Source organism: Thalassophryne amazonica, chromosome 2 (genome assembly GCF_902500255.1).
Source record: "Thalassophryne amazonica chromosome 2, fThaAma1.1, whole genome shotgun sequence".
NCBI lineage: Eukaryota > Metazoa > Chordata > Actinopteri > Batrachoidiformes > Batrachoididae > Thalassophryne > Thalassophryne amazonica.
Window position 1 is genome coordinate 109,905,323 of NC_047104.1, and position 14,089 is coordinate 109,919,411.

Sequence of the window (14,089 nt, forward strand, 5' to 3'; positions counted from 1 at the left end):
ACGTTTTGAAGTGTGTGTGTGTGTGTGTGTGTGTGTGTGTGTGTGTGTGTGTGTGTGTGTGTGGAGACCATCAGGACTCTGTATACCTTCAGCTGCAACCAGAGCAGCTGCAGTGATTCCCACGACAAGCAGAAGACACGTTGACATTCTGGCACTCTGCCGCTACGTCTAACCTTTGACCTTTGACTTTTCACACCAGGAACTCAGATGAAGGTGGAGTCCAGCAGAGCCTCAGTGGTGTGAAGATAAAGGGAGAGATACCAAAAGAAGAAACACCAAGACACTGACATATACTCTATATTATGACATTTTGCACCAAATTGCTGCAAAAGAACAAACTGGATGTATGACAAAAGTTTTCAGCATTTTCACCTGAAGCGATAAAACCAAATATTGTATTATTTCGTTGATCTCCGTGATGGAGTCGTATGCTTGGCCTCTTTCCGGTTACTACTCACTGTGCTGCGGTGAGACTTTTTAAAAATACATTTGCATTTCTAACCGTTTCTTCCTTTCAGTGCTCCATTGACATGGGACTAAAAGAATTTCTTTATTAAGATTTTCTACTTTTAGCAGGTCCCTTAACCCCCACTGTTTATGTTGTTAAACATGGCAAACTGTTCTGTTGTAGAACTGGGAAAGTTGGACATCTCTGCTGTCAGTGTCCTGAGCTACAACTTCTGACATATGGGCCTGATGGTCAGAGCCTTATACAGTGGAACCTCGGTTTCTGAACGGCTCTCTTTACAAACAAATCAGTTCACAAACATATTTTTTGAACAAAAAATGCATCACTTTTCGAACAAAGTCTTGGTTCACGAACACCTTCGCCGCAGCAGTCATGCACCGTGTTGGGTTGCTTGAGGTTTCTTCCTCAATATCATCAGAGGGAGTTTTTCCTTACTGCTGTCGCCCGTGTGTTTGCTCTATGGGTTGGTAAGGTTAGACCTTACTTATGTGAAGCGCCTTGAGGCAGCTTGTTGTGATTTGACACAGTATAAATAAATGAAAATGAAATGTTTTTGGGTACTGTGTGGTGGTTCTCCTCATGGTTTACTTTGTTGTGGACATTAAAAGTTATGAGCCACATATTTTTCCAATCATCATACATTAAGTGAAGCTAACAGGTGAAGCTACCGACAGATAAAGTGCTAATGCTGTTAGCGTGCAACATTAAATCCGACCAGAGTTTCACTGCAACACAGGTGTCTGATCTGTTCAGAAGTTCAGTTACCTTATGTTCTTATGGTCTCTTCTTTACAGGTAAGGTGAAATTAAATGGTCTATTTTATTACAATTACTGTACAGTATACTATGTTGCGTAAGATACTATGCATATTATTTGTATTTTGTCTGCCTTTTATGCATGAACTGCTGTTAAAAAAGGTAAAAACAGTATCTTTTGGGGCTAGGAACTGATTAATACATTTTACATTGTTTCTTGCATTGTTTCGGGAGGAGCTTGGAGTCGAGCCGCTGCTCCTCCACGTCGAAAGGAGTTAGTTGAGGTGGCTCAGGCATCTTTTCCGGATGCCCCCTGGACGCCTCGCTGGAGAGGTGTTCCGGGCACGTCCCACTGGGAGGAGGCCCCGGGGAAGACCCAGGACACGCTGGAGGGACTACATCTCTCGGCTGGCTTGGGAACGCCTTGGGGTTCCCCCGGAGGAGCTGGGTGAGGTGTGTGTGGATCGGGAGGTCTGGGCGGCTTTGCTTGAGCTGCTGCCCCCGCAACCCGACTCCGGATAAAGGGGAAGAAAATGGATGGATGGATACATTGTTTCTTATGGGAAATTTGTTTTGGTTAAAGAACAACTCTGCTTAAGAACAACATTTAGGAACCAATTAAGTTCTAAAACCGAGGTTCCACTGTACAGTATTGTTGGGATGTTGTTGATACTATTTCACTGTCCTCAGTGGTGGAATTCAGAGTGTTGACAACTCATTTACACAATTATCTGAAGCTGTGATTGTTTCCTGAGTCTGACATGGTACACTTGAAAATCTTATGAAAATGTTCTTTTATGAGGCCCATTATAGGTAATCAGACCACTGACAGCTCTGCTCATCTTTGACATTTGCATCACATGACAAAATTCTACAAATTGCTGTGAAAAAAACAAGAGACCTGTATGAAGTTGAGCCACATTTTTCTGAATCTCCAAATTACAAAGCATAGTTATTAATATGTTCTTGCATAATATGATTACTTACAGAATATACGTACTTGCTCCAGCTAGATGTGTTCTCTTTTTATTAACAATGTTCCACATTTGTAAATATGAGAAAAAGTCTTGTCTTTCTAGGAAGAATTTTTCTTTAAGGATTTCAAAGTTGAGCAATGAGAATAAGCCAGTAAAACTGGAACCTCCATCCAATTTTGGTGGTGTAGGTGAATCCATAACAGAAAAATGAGAGTGATTGAGGCACTTTTGACTGAGATATAATGCAAAATGTACACCAAATGGGGTTTTCAATATTAAATTCAAATGTCCACAAAATCCACAATCCAGATCAGATCCGGATCAAACTAGGTCAGGTGATAGTGAGTGCCAGACTACACCTCACTTTCAAATATGAAAGTGATTAGGGCACGTTTGATTAAGATATAATGTAAAGTATACATTAAGTGGGGTTTTCAATGTTAAATTTAAATAGCCACAAAATCTGTAATCTGGATCAGATCCAGAACAAACTTTGTCAGGTGATAGTGAGTGTCAGACTACACTTCATCTTCAAATATGAGAGTAATTGGGGCATGTTTGATTAAGATATATTGTAAAGTATACATTAAATGGGGTTTTCAATGTTAAATTTAAATAGCCACAAAATCTGTAATCTGAATCAGATCCAGAACAAACTTTGTCAGGTGATAGTGAGTGCCAGACTACACCTCATCTTCAAATATGAGAGTAATTGGGGCACGTTTGATTAAGATATAATGTAAAGTATGCATTAAATGGGGTTTTCAGTGTTAAATTTAAATAGCCACAAAATCTGTAATCTGAATCAGATCCAGAACAAACTTTGTCAGGTGATAGTGAGTGCTAGACTACGCCTCATCTTCAAATATGAGAGTAATTGGGGCACGTTTGATTAAGATATAATGTAAAGTATGCATTAAATGGGGTTTTCAGTGTTAAATTTAAATAGCCACAAAATCTGTAATCTGGATCAGATCCAGAACAAACTTTGTCAGGTGATAGTGAGTGCTAGACTACACCTCATCTTCAAATATGAGAGTAATTGGGGCACGTTTGATTAAGATATAATGTAAAGTATGCATTAAATGGGGTTTTCAGTGTTAAATTTAAATAGCCACAAAATCTGTAATCTGGATCAGATCCAGAACAAACTTTGTCAGGTGATAGTGAGTGCTAGACTACACCTCATCTTCAAATATGAGAGTAATTGGGGCACGTTTGATTAAGATATAATGTAAAGTATGCATTAAATGGGGTTTTCAGTGTTAAATTTAAATAGCCACAAAATCTGTAATCTGGATCAGATCCAGAACAAACTTTGTCAGGTGATAGTGAGTGCTAGACTACACCTCATCTTCAAATATGAGAGTAATTGGGGCACGTTTGATTAAGATATAATGTATGAATTAAATGGGGTTTTCAGTGTTAAATTTAAATAGCCACAAAATCTGTAATCTGGATCAGATCCAGAATAAACTTTGTCAGGTGATAGTGAGTGTCAGACTACACCTCATCTTCAAATATGAGAGTGATACCATGCTACATATGCACTCAAATATGAAAGAAATGTGATCTTTTTTGACAGTTATGAACTTTTGAAAATTCGTTCAGTGTTAAAGATAGGGATTTTTTTTCCCAAATTTACAAGTTTTCCTAACTTTGCCCTTTGACCTATGACCTTGAAAATTTAATCTGTTCTTGCCTATCAGGATATGAATCTTCACTAAAAATTTCATAACGGTATATGAAAAATTGTGGGCCCCAGGCTGTTCATAATGAGACAAACAGACAAACAAACAGGGGTAAAAACATAACCTCCAAATAAACATAACCTCCTCCAATAAAGAATCTGGGAGAATAGTAGACATTTTTGTTTTGTTTTTTTTGAGATCTCCGTGTCTACAACAAAGCTGGATGGAGCCGTGGTCAGATTACACATCTGTGTTCCCTATCAGCAAATGTCAGGGGAGCGCTCAAACAGTTCTGCATCGTCGGACAAATCCAGACACCCACGCAATGTTTTCACTTTAACTTTTCAAAGTTTTACAGTAAAGATGGAGCATTTGTAAAATAACTCACACTATTTAGAACTGGTCAAAATATATTACATTGAAGTATTATTTCTCACATGAAAGCAAAAAAGTGGAAAAAGCTGTAGTGTAAAAATTAATCTTAAATCCAGACATTACTGAACCTGTTTTAATGATACATGCACTAAAACATTTTTCATCTGCTAATTTTCTATAAGGTTTGACTGCTGTAAAGATGGACATTTTCTTACCTCGTGAAGTATCCTGCTTTAAATATTTGTGCAGATTTTGATGGGAACTTTGCATTTCTTTATGTCTGCCTCACATTTCTCTCTCCTCCCTCTTTTTTAAGACACTCCTCTCCTGAAGCCCTCCTTCCTCTGACTCTGCCGAAGTATCTTTTGATTGCACTGTTCTAATCCATCTCCTTCGTTGTACCAACATGACACCAAATGGTTTTTAGATCACTTACATTTGTAGGAAGGACACTTATAGCAAAAGCTGGCGTTATTAAATCCACCCTCGGTTTTCAAGATTAATGCTGATGTCCGCTGCTTTTTAATTAACCTTTCTGTTACACGAGTTTATAAGTGAACAACAGAGTCAGTATGTCACAGACAGGCAGTGCCGCATGCTTTGTGATGCCAAGTTTAACTCCATTATTAAAAAGGTTAAAAAAAAAAAACTCAGCACATAGTCAGATTTTTATCTAGACCTAAGTTGAGCTGTAATTTTTTGGCAATAAATAAAGCTTCTGGTTCAGATTATTTAGAAAACAAGGAAGTCTTGCAACATTTCACCATTATGGGCCCTATCTTGATGCTCTATGGCGCACACTCTAAGATGCATAGCGCAAATCCACAGAGTATAGATGAATGAATAAATGGATGGATGGATAGATGACTGGACAGAAAGATGGACAAATGTTATGATGGACCAGTGCATCCTACATCTTGAGGTCAGGTCAGGACTGGGATCATGTGCTAATCAGCACAGTTGCAGGTCTACACATGATCCCAGTCCATTCAGATTCTGCCTCCACTCTGCACATCATTCATAGTACCAACACTGATGAAACTTGTAATTTCTGCTAAATGCACATGTCTTTTTGACCCTATACCAACTAAACTGTTTAACGAACTGTGGCCTACACTTGGGCCTACTGTACTGGAATTATTAACCTGTCAATAACTTCAGGATCTGTTCCTAAATGCTTTAAATCTGTAGTGATTAAACCAATACTTAAGAAATCGAACCTTGACCCTGGTCTCCTGAAAAATTATAGGCCAATATCAAATCTATAATTTTGTTCCAAACTCCTTGAAAAAGTAGTTTCACAACAGCTTATGGACCACCTTACTGAGAATAACCTCTTTGAGCCACTGCAGTCTGCATTTAGATCACATCATTCCACGGAGACAGCTCTAATTGTTTAATGTGCTTCTGCTTTCAATGGATTTAGAGTGACACCACCACGGTTCTGCTACTGTTAGATTTTACCACTGTGCTCAACACGGTGGATCATCATATACTACTCGATAGTTTGGAGAATCACTTTGGAATTGCTGGGAATGTCCTTGTATGGTTGACATCCTACCTAACCAGTTGCTTTCACTGTGTCCTGTACAGTAACATCACCTCAAACCTTGTTCTGATGAAATATGGGGTTCCACAGGGATTCGTCTTAGGCCCCCTGCTCATCTCCCTTTATATAGCACCCCTTGGGCATATACCGCAATGTTATGAGAATACGTTTCACTGCTTTGCTGATGATACTCAGTTGTACATGCCAATAACTGCTGGTAATTTCGTACATATAAAGACTTTAGAGGATTGCCTTGCTTCAGTGAAAAGCTGGATTCTAGAAATTTCTTAATTTTAAATTCGGAGAAGAGTGAAATGATGGTCCTTGGTCCAGCAAGACATTGTCATCAGTTTGACCAGCTAATGTTTAACTTAGACTCGTGTGTCATACATGATACTTGACAAAGTGAGGAACCTTGAGGTGATTTTCGACCCCACAGTGTCCTTTGACCTGCACATCAGAAAAATCACATTACTGCTTTCTTCCACCTTTGTAGTGAAGATTCATCCCATCCTGTTTATGGCTGATGCAGAGACTTTGATCCATGCATTTGTCTCTTCTAGACTGGACTACTGCAATGTTCTATTCTTCAGTTTACCGCAGTCCAGCATTTGGGGTCTCAAATTGGTTCAAAATGCTGCTGTCACAATTTTAACAAGAAACAGAAAGCTTGAACACAATACAGTGACTTTTGCCTCCCTTCATTGGCTTCCTGTCTCTGTGAGGTCTGAGTTTAAGGTTCTGTTACTAACTTATAAAATTATTCCCTACCGAGCTGACTTAATTGCACCCTATGTACCGGCCCGCATTCTGTGTTCCCAGGGGGCAGGGCTACTTTGTTTCCCTAAGATTAAAAAAAAAGTCAGCAGGCCACAGGGCCTTCTCATGTGCCTGTCTTGTGGAATTATCTCCCTGCAGAGATAAAAACTGTCAAATTTCATAGAGATATTCAAATTCAGAATAAAGACGCATCTATTCTCCCTCTCGTATGGCTAGCATACTGGTGTATACGATTAAATCCATTTGGCTGCTCCCTTGTTTTCATTCGGGGTCACTACAGCAGATCCAAGGTGGATATCTGTATGCTGATTTGGCATACGTTTTATGCTGGATACCCTTCCTGGAGCAACTCCACATTACATGGAGAAATGTAGCAGGGGTGGGGATAGAACCGGGAACCTTCCACACTGAAACACACTAACCACTTGGCCACCACCCCTGCTGGCATACTGGTGTAGTATGGAACTATCTTTCCTAAATGGTAAATGGACTGCATTTATATAGTGCTTTTCCATCTGCATCAGACGCTCAAAGCGCTTTACACATCAATGCCTCACATTCACCCTGATGTTAGGCTGCTGCCATGCAAGGGCCCCACTACACACCTCATCTTCAAATATGAGAGTAATTGGGGCACGTTTGATTAAGATATAATGTATGAATTAAATGGGGTTTTCAGTGTTAAATTTAAATAGCCACAAAATCTGTAATCTGGATCAGATCCAGAATAAACTTTGTCAGGTGATAGTGAGTGTCAGACTACACCTCATCTTCAAATATGAGAGTGATACCATGCTACATATGCACTCAAATATGAAAGAAATGTGATCTTTTTTGACAGTTATGAACTTTTGAAAATTCGTTCAATGTTAAAGATAGGGATTTTTTTCCCAAATTTACAAGTTTTCCTAACTTTGCCCTTTGGCCTATGACCTTGAAAATTTAATCTGTTCTTGCCTATCAGGATATGAATCTTCACTAAAAATTTCATAACGGTATATGAAAAATTGTGGGCCCCAGGCTGTTCATAATGAGACAAACAGACAAACAAACAGGGGTAAAAACATAACCTCCAAATAAACATAACCTCCTCCAATAAAGAATCTGGGAGAATAGTAGACATTTTTGTTTTGTTTTTTTTGAGATCTCCGTGTCTACAACAAAGCTGGATGGAGCCGTGGTCAGATTACACATCTGTGTTCCCTATCAGCAAATGTCAGGGGAGCGCTCAAACAGTTCTGCATCGTCGGACAAATCCAGACACCCACGCAAGGTTTTCATGTTTTCACTTTAACTTTTCAAAGTTTTACAGTAAAGATGGAGCATTTGTAAAATAACTCACACTATTTAGAACTGGTCAAAATATATTACATTGAAGTATTATTTCTCACATGAAAGCAAAAAAGTGGAAAAAGCTGTAGTGTAAAAATTAATCTTAAATCCAGACATTACTGAACCTGTTTTAATGATACATGCACTAAAACATTTTTCATCTGCTAATTTTCTATAAGGTTTGACTGCTGTAAAGATGGACATTTTCTTACCTCGTGAAGTATCCTGCTTTAAATATTTGTGCAGATTTTGATGGGAACTTTGCATTTCTTTATGTCTGCCTCACATTTCTCTCTCCTCCCTCTTTTTTAAGACACTCCTCTCCTGAAGCCCTCCTTCCTCTGACTCTGCCGAAGTATCTTTTGATTGCACTGTTCTAATCCATCTCCTTCGTTGTACCAACATGACACCAAATGGTTTTTAGATCACTTACATTTGTAGGAAGGACACTTATAGCAAAAGCTGGCGTTATTAAATCCACCCTCGGTTTTCAAGATTAATGCTGATGTCCGCTGCTTTTTAATTAACCTTTCTGTTACACGAGTTTATAAGTGAACAACAGAGTCAGTATGTCACAGACAGGCAGTGCCGCATGCTTTGTGATGCCAAGTTTAACTCCATTATTAAAAAGGTTAAAAAAAAAAACTCAGCACATAGTCAGATTTTTATCTAGACCTAAGTTGAGCTGTAATTTTTTGGCAATAAATAAAGCTTCTGGTTCAGATTATTTAGAAAACAAGGAAGTCTTGCAACATTTCACCATTATGGGCCCTATCTTGATGCTCTATGGCGCACACTCTAAGATGCATAGCGCAAATCCACAGAGTATAGATGAATGAATAAATGGATGGATGGATAGATGACTGGACAGAAAGATGGACAAATGTTATGATGGACCAGTGCATCCTACATCTTGAGGTCAGGTCAGGACTGGGATCATGTGCTAATCAGCACAGTTGCAGGTCTACACATGATCCCAGTCCATTCAGATTCTGCCTCCACTCTGCACATCATTCATAGTACCAACACTGATGAAACTTGTAATTTCTGCTAAATGCACATGTCTTTTTGACCCTATACCAACTAAACTGTTAACGAACTGTGGCCTACACTTGGGCCTACTGTACTGGAATTATTAACCTGTCAATAACTTCAGGATCTGTTCCTAAATGCTTTAAATCTGTAGTGATTAAACCAATACTTAAGAAATCGAACCTTGACCCTGGTCTCCTGAAAAATTATAGGCCAATATCAAATCTATAATTTTGTTCCAAACTCCTTGAAAAAGTAGTTTCACAACAGCTTATGGACCACCTTACTGAGAATAACCTCTTTGAGCCACTGCAGTCTGCATTTAGATCACATCATTCCACGGAGACAGCTCTAATTGTTTAATGTGCTTCTGCTTTCAATGGATTTAGAGTGACACCACCACGGTTCTGCTACTGTTAGATTTTACCACTGTGCTCAACACGGTGGATCATCATATACTACTCGATAGTTTGGAGAATCACTTTGGAATTGCTGGGAATGTCCTTGTATGGTTGACATCCTACCTAACCAGTTGCTTTCACTGTGTCCTGTACAGTAACATCACCTCAAACCTTGTTCTGATGAAATATGGGGTTCCACAGGGATTCGTCTTAGGCCCCCTGCTCATCTCCCTTTATATAGCACCCCTTGGGCATATACCGCAATGTTATGAGAATACGTTTCACTGCTTTGCTGATGATACTCAGTTGTACATGCCAATAACTGCTGGTAATTTCGTACATATAAAGACTTTAGAGGATTGCCTTGCTTCAGTGAAAAGCTGGATTCTAGAAATTTCTTAATTTTAAATTCGGAGAAGAGTGAAATGATGGTCCTTGGTCCAGCAAGACATTGTCATCAGTTTGACCAGCTAATGTTTAACTTAGACTCGTGTGTCATACATGATACTTGACAAAGTGAGGAACCTTGAGGTGATTTTCGACCCCACAGTGTCCTTTGACCTGCACATCAGAAAAATCACATTACTGCTTTCTTCCACCTTTGTAGTGAAGATTCATCCCATCCTGTTTATGGCTGATGCAGAGACTTTGATCCATGCATTTGTCTCTTCTAGACTGGACTACTGCAATGTTCTATTCTTCAGTTTACCGCAGTCCAGCATTTGGGGTCTCAAATTGGTTCAAAATGCTGCTGTCACAATTTTAACAAGAAACAGAAAGCTTGAACACAATACAGTGACTTTTGCCTCCCTTCATTGGCTTCCTGTCTCTGTGAGGTCTGAGTTTAAGGTTCTGTTACTAACTTATAAAATTATTCCCTACCGAGCTGACTTAATTGCACCCTATGTACCGGCCCGCATTCTGTGTTCCCAGGGGGCAGGGCTACTTTGTTTCCCTAAGATTAAAAAAAAAGTCAGCAGGCCACAGGGCCTTCTCATGTGCCTGTCTTGTGGAATTATCTCCCTGCAGAGATAAAAACTGTCAAATTTCATAGAGATATTCAAATTCAGAATAAAGACGCATCTATTCTCCCTCTCGTATGGCTAGCATACTGGTGTATACGATTAAATCCATTTGGCTGCTCCCTTGTTTTCATTCGGGGTCACTACAGCAGATCCAAGGTGGATATCTGTATGCTGATTTGGCATACGTTTTATGCTGGATACCCTTCCTGGAGCAACTCCACATTACATGGAGAAATGTAGCAGGGGTGGGGATAGAACCGGGAACCTTCCACACTGAAACACACTAACCACTTGGCCACCACCCCTGCTGGCATACTGGTGTAGTATGGAACTATCTTTCCTAAATGGTAAATGGACTGCATTTATATAGTGCTTTTCCATCTGCATCAGACGCTCAAAGCGCTTTACACATCAATGCCTCACATTCACCCTGATGTTAGGCTGCTGCCATGCAAGGGCCCCACTACACACTGGGAGCAACTAAGGAATCAAGGACCTTGCCCAAGGGCCCTTAGTGATTTTCTAGTTAGGCTGGGATTTGAACCAAGGATCCTCTGGTTTCAAGCCCACTTGCTTAACCACTAGACCATCACCTTCCATCACCACCTGTAGTGACGCACAGGGCTTAGTAATCTCTTTGTTTCCCTGTTGATTTACTGCTAGTGATATAATGTAAAATACGAGGTCTGTTAGAAAAGTATCCGACCTTATTATTTTTTTCAAAAACCATATGGATTTGAATCACATGTGATTACATCAGACATGCTTGAACCCTCGCGGGCATGCGAGAGTTTTTTCACACCTGTCGGTTACGTCATTCGCCTGTGGGCAGTCTTTGAGTGAGGAGTGGCCCACCCTCTCGTTGTTTTTTTCATTGTTTAGGAATGGCTCAGAGACTGCTGCTTTGTTTGATCAAATTTTTTTCAAAACTGTAAGGCACAACTGAGTGGACACCATTCTATAAATTCAGCTGGTTTTCAGTAAAAATTTTAACAGCTGATGAGAGATTTTGGTCTGGTAGTGTTGCCGTAAGGACGGCCCACGGCGCCTGACGGCGATCTGCGCTTCGAGGCGGCAGTGTCTCGCCGTTTCAAGTTGAAAACTTCCACATTTCAGGCTCTGTTGACCCAGTAAGTCGTCAGAGAACAAAGAACTTTCAGAAGTCGGCATGAGGAGTTTATTCGGACATTCCATTGTTAATGGACATTTTTTAATGAAAGAATGTGCGGGCAGAGTCGCATGTCGGGCCGGACCCGACCGCGGGGGGTCGTGACAGGAAAAACACCTCCGTTGGAAACCTTAACGGGCAAGTTGGAACATGCCCAAGCTGTTAAGCAATTTCTCAGTTACTCACTTGTTGAAAGCCATCAAAAGCCGCCTGAATTTTACAAATGGTTTTCAACACGGAGGTGTTTTTCCTGTCGCGGCGCACACAGATTCGCCGAGTTGTCACGGAAACGTCTTTCATTACAAAATGTCCTTAAACAGTGGAATGTCCGCATAAAGTCCTCATGCCGGCCTCTTCTGAATCTTCTCTGTTCTCTCACGACGTCCTGGGTGAATTAAGCCTTAAATTAGGATGTTTTCAGGTCGAAACAGGCCGACGACGGCGCCTGGAAGCGCTGCGCGACGTCCCGCTGCGTGGGAAGTCCTTACACCGACAGAAACACCCCATAATCTCTCATCAGCCGTTAAACTTTTCACCGAAAACCATCTTAATTTCTCGAATAGTGTCCACTCGGATATTCCTCACAGGTCCAGAAAAAATTTTGCTAAAGCAACGCGCGCCGTCTCGAGCAGCGTGTGAAACAAAGGAATTCAGCCGAGAGGGCGGGACCACATCTCACTCAAGGCCTGCCCACAGGTAAATGACGTCACCGACGCGTGAAAAAACTCATGCATGCGCACGAGGGTTCAAGCATGATTGGTGTAATCACACGTCATTCAAATCCATATAGTTTTTTTTTTAAATAAAAAGGTAGGATACTTTTCTGATAGACCTCGTATACATTAAATGGGGTTTTCAATGTTAAATTCAAATGTCCACAAAATCTGTAATCTGGATCAGATCCGGATCAAACTTTGTCAAGTGATAGTGAGTGCCAGTCTGCACCTCACTTTCAAATATGAGAGTGATTGGGGCATGTTTGATTTAGATATAATGTAAACAATACATTAAATGGGGTTTTCAATGTTAAATTTAAATGGCAATAAAATCTGTAATGTGGATCAGATCCAGAACAAACTTTGTCAGTCGATAAAGGATACTATTCTACATAATGTTGTCAAATATGAACGAAAATTGATTTTGACAGTTATGAATTTTTGAAAATTAATTCAATGTTAAAGTATAGGGATTTTTCCCAATTTTCCAAGATTTTGACCTTTGACTTGTGGCCTTGAAAATTGAATCAGTTCTTGCTTATCAAGATATGAATCTTTAGTAACAGTCTTGTAACTACATATGAAAAATTGTGGGTTATAGGCTGTTCACAAACAAACAAACAAACAGTGGTGAAAACATAATCTTCATCCAACTTCAGTGGTGGAGGTAATTATAGCAGAATGACGGGATTAAAACATACAATGAGCAGAGCTGTGGATTAGTAAAACAACGCACATGGAGTATCTTTGTATCACCGTGAGACAATACAACCAGAATGTCCATCGACGGCAGAGGAGGACATTAATGTAATGTCTCTACCAGTGAAAGTATGCAGAGCAGCTTCTGCTTCTGCCATTAGGGGCCCGACAACACACAGATGGAGGAAACAGAAACCCCGTCCTGCTTCCTGTAGGTCTGCAACAACAACAACAACAACAAACAAAATACGTTTCACAGGAAATAACTAAGACATTCAGGTGTCAACATGTTCTGACTTTTTGGATGGTACATCATCTTGTAGCATACAAAAATGGAAAGTCTCTTGAAAGCAGAAAGTTTGTTTTACCAGGGGAGGGTTTGCACATCAAGAAAGAAATTGGTTTGAATCCCAGAGTGCCCCAAGAGGAAAATATCTCATAAAGAAATCTGCCAACTTCATTTTTGCTGATGCTCATATGTGTCATGTCTCTGCAACACCTTTAGACGTGAGAACAACAGCTGCCACATGAGGTCCTGCTCCTCTCAGCAGAATGTGTCTCACTGTGAGACAGACATGCTCTGTGCGGTATCAACTTAAGCGACTACTCCTGGAACACAGCAAATTTATAGAAATTCATTGATGACACCAAATTTAGCGTTTTTATATAATTTTAAGTCATGTGTCAAACCTTGTTGCCCTGCGTGTTGGGGAAGCGGTGAAGCAGGTTACTGTTTTCACTGGCATGTGTGTCTGCAGACAAGATAAATCAAAAATGGCTGGACAGATTTCCTTCAAACCTGGTGAGAATATTACTTTGATAGATATGTACAGGTGATTAGATTTTGGAGTAGGTTGGTCAAAGCTCAGAGTAAAGTATGATCCCAAAGACACCTTTTTACCTCCGCCAACAAAGTTGGAGGAGGTTATGTTTCCACCCTTGTGTGTTTGTTTGTTAGTTTGTCTGTTTGTGAACAGCCTGGAGCCCACAATTTTTCACATATAGTTATGAAACTTTTACTGAAGGCAAGAACTAATTCAGTTTTCAAGGTCATAAGTCAAAGGTCAAAGTCAGGAAAAATATTGGAAATATTTCACTGAATATCACTGAAAGAATGTTA

General features: G+C 40.0%; 1 protein-coding gene across 4 annotated transcripts in view; it reads right to left on the reverse strand.

The window, feature by feature from the left end:
• cilp (cartilage intermediate layer protein, nucleotide pyrophosphohydrolase) overlaps positions 1-14,089 on the reverse strand; it is a 75,865-nt gene that overhangs the window by 11,211 nt on the left and 50,565 nt on the right. Inside the window, exons 2-3 of one of the 4 annotated variants that reach the window (XM_034191552.1) lie at positions 13,091-13,186; positions 87-230 (exon numbers count right to left, since the gene is read on the reverse strand). In XM_034191552.1, the coding sequence (XP_034047443.1) occupies positions 87-147 (61 nt within the window). In that variant the 5' untranslated portion in view covers positions 148-230; positions 13,091-13,186. Of the gene's footprint in view, positions 1-86; positions 938-4,482; positions 4,728-8,140; positions 8,163-13,090; positions 13,187-14,089 lie in introns of those variants that run through there. The other 3 variants (XM_034191567.1, XM_034191575.1, XM_034191559.1) reach the window with 3 other exon arrangements.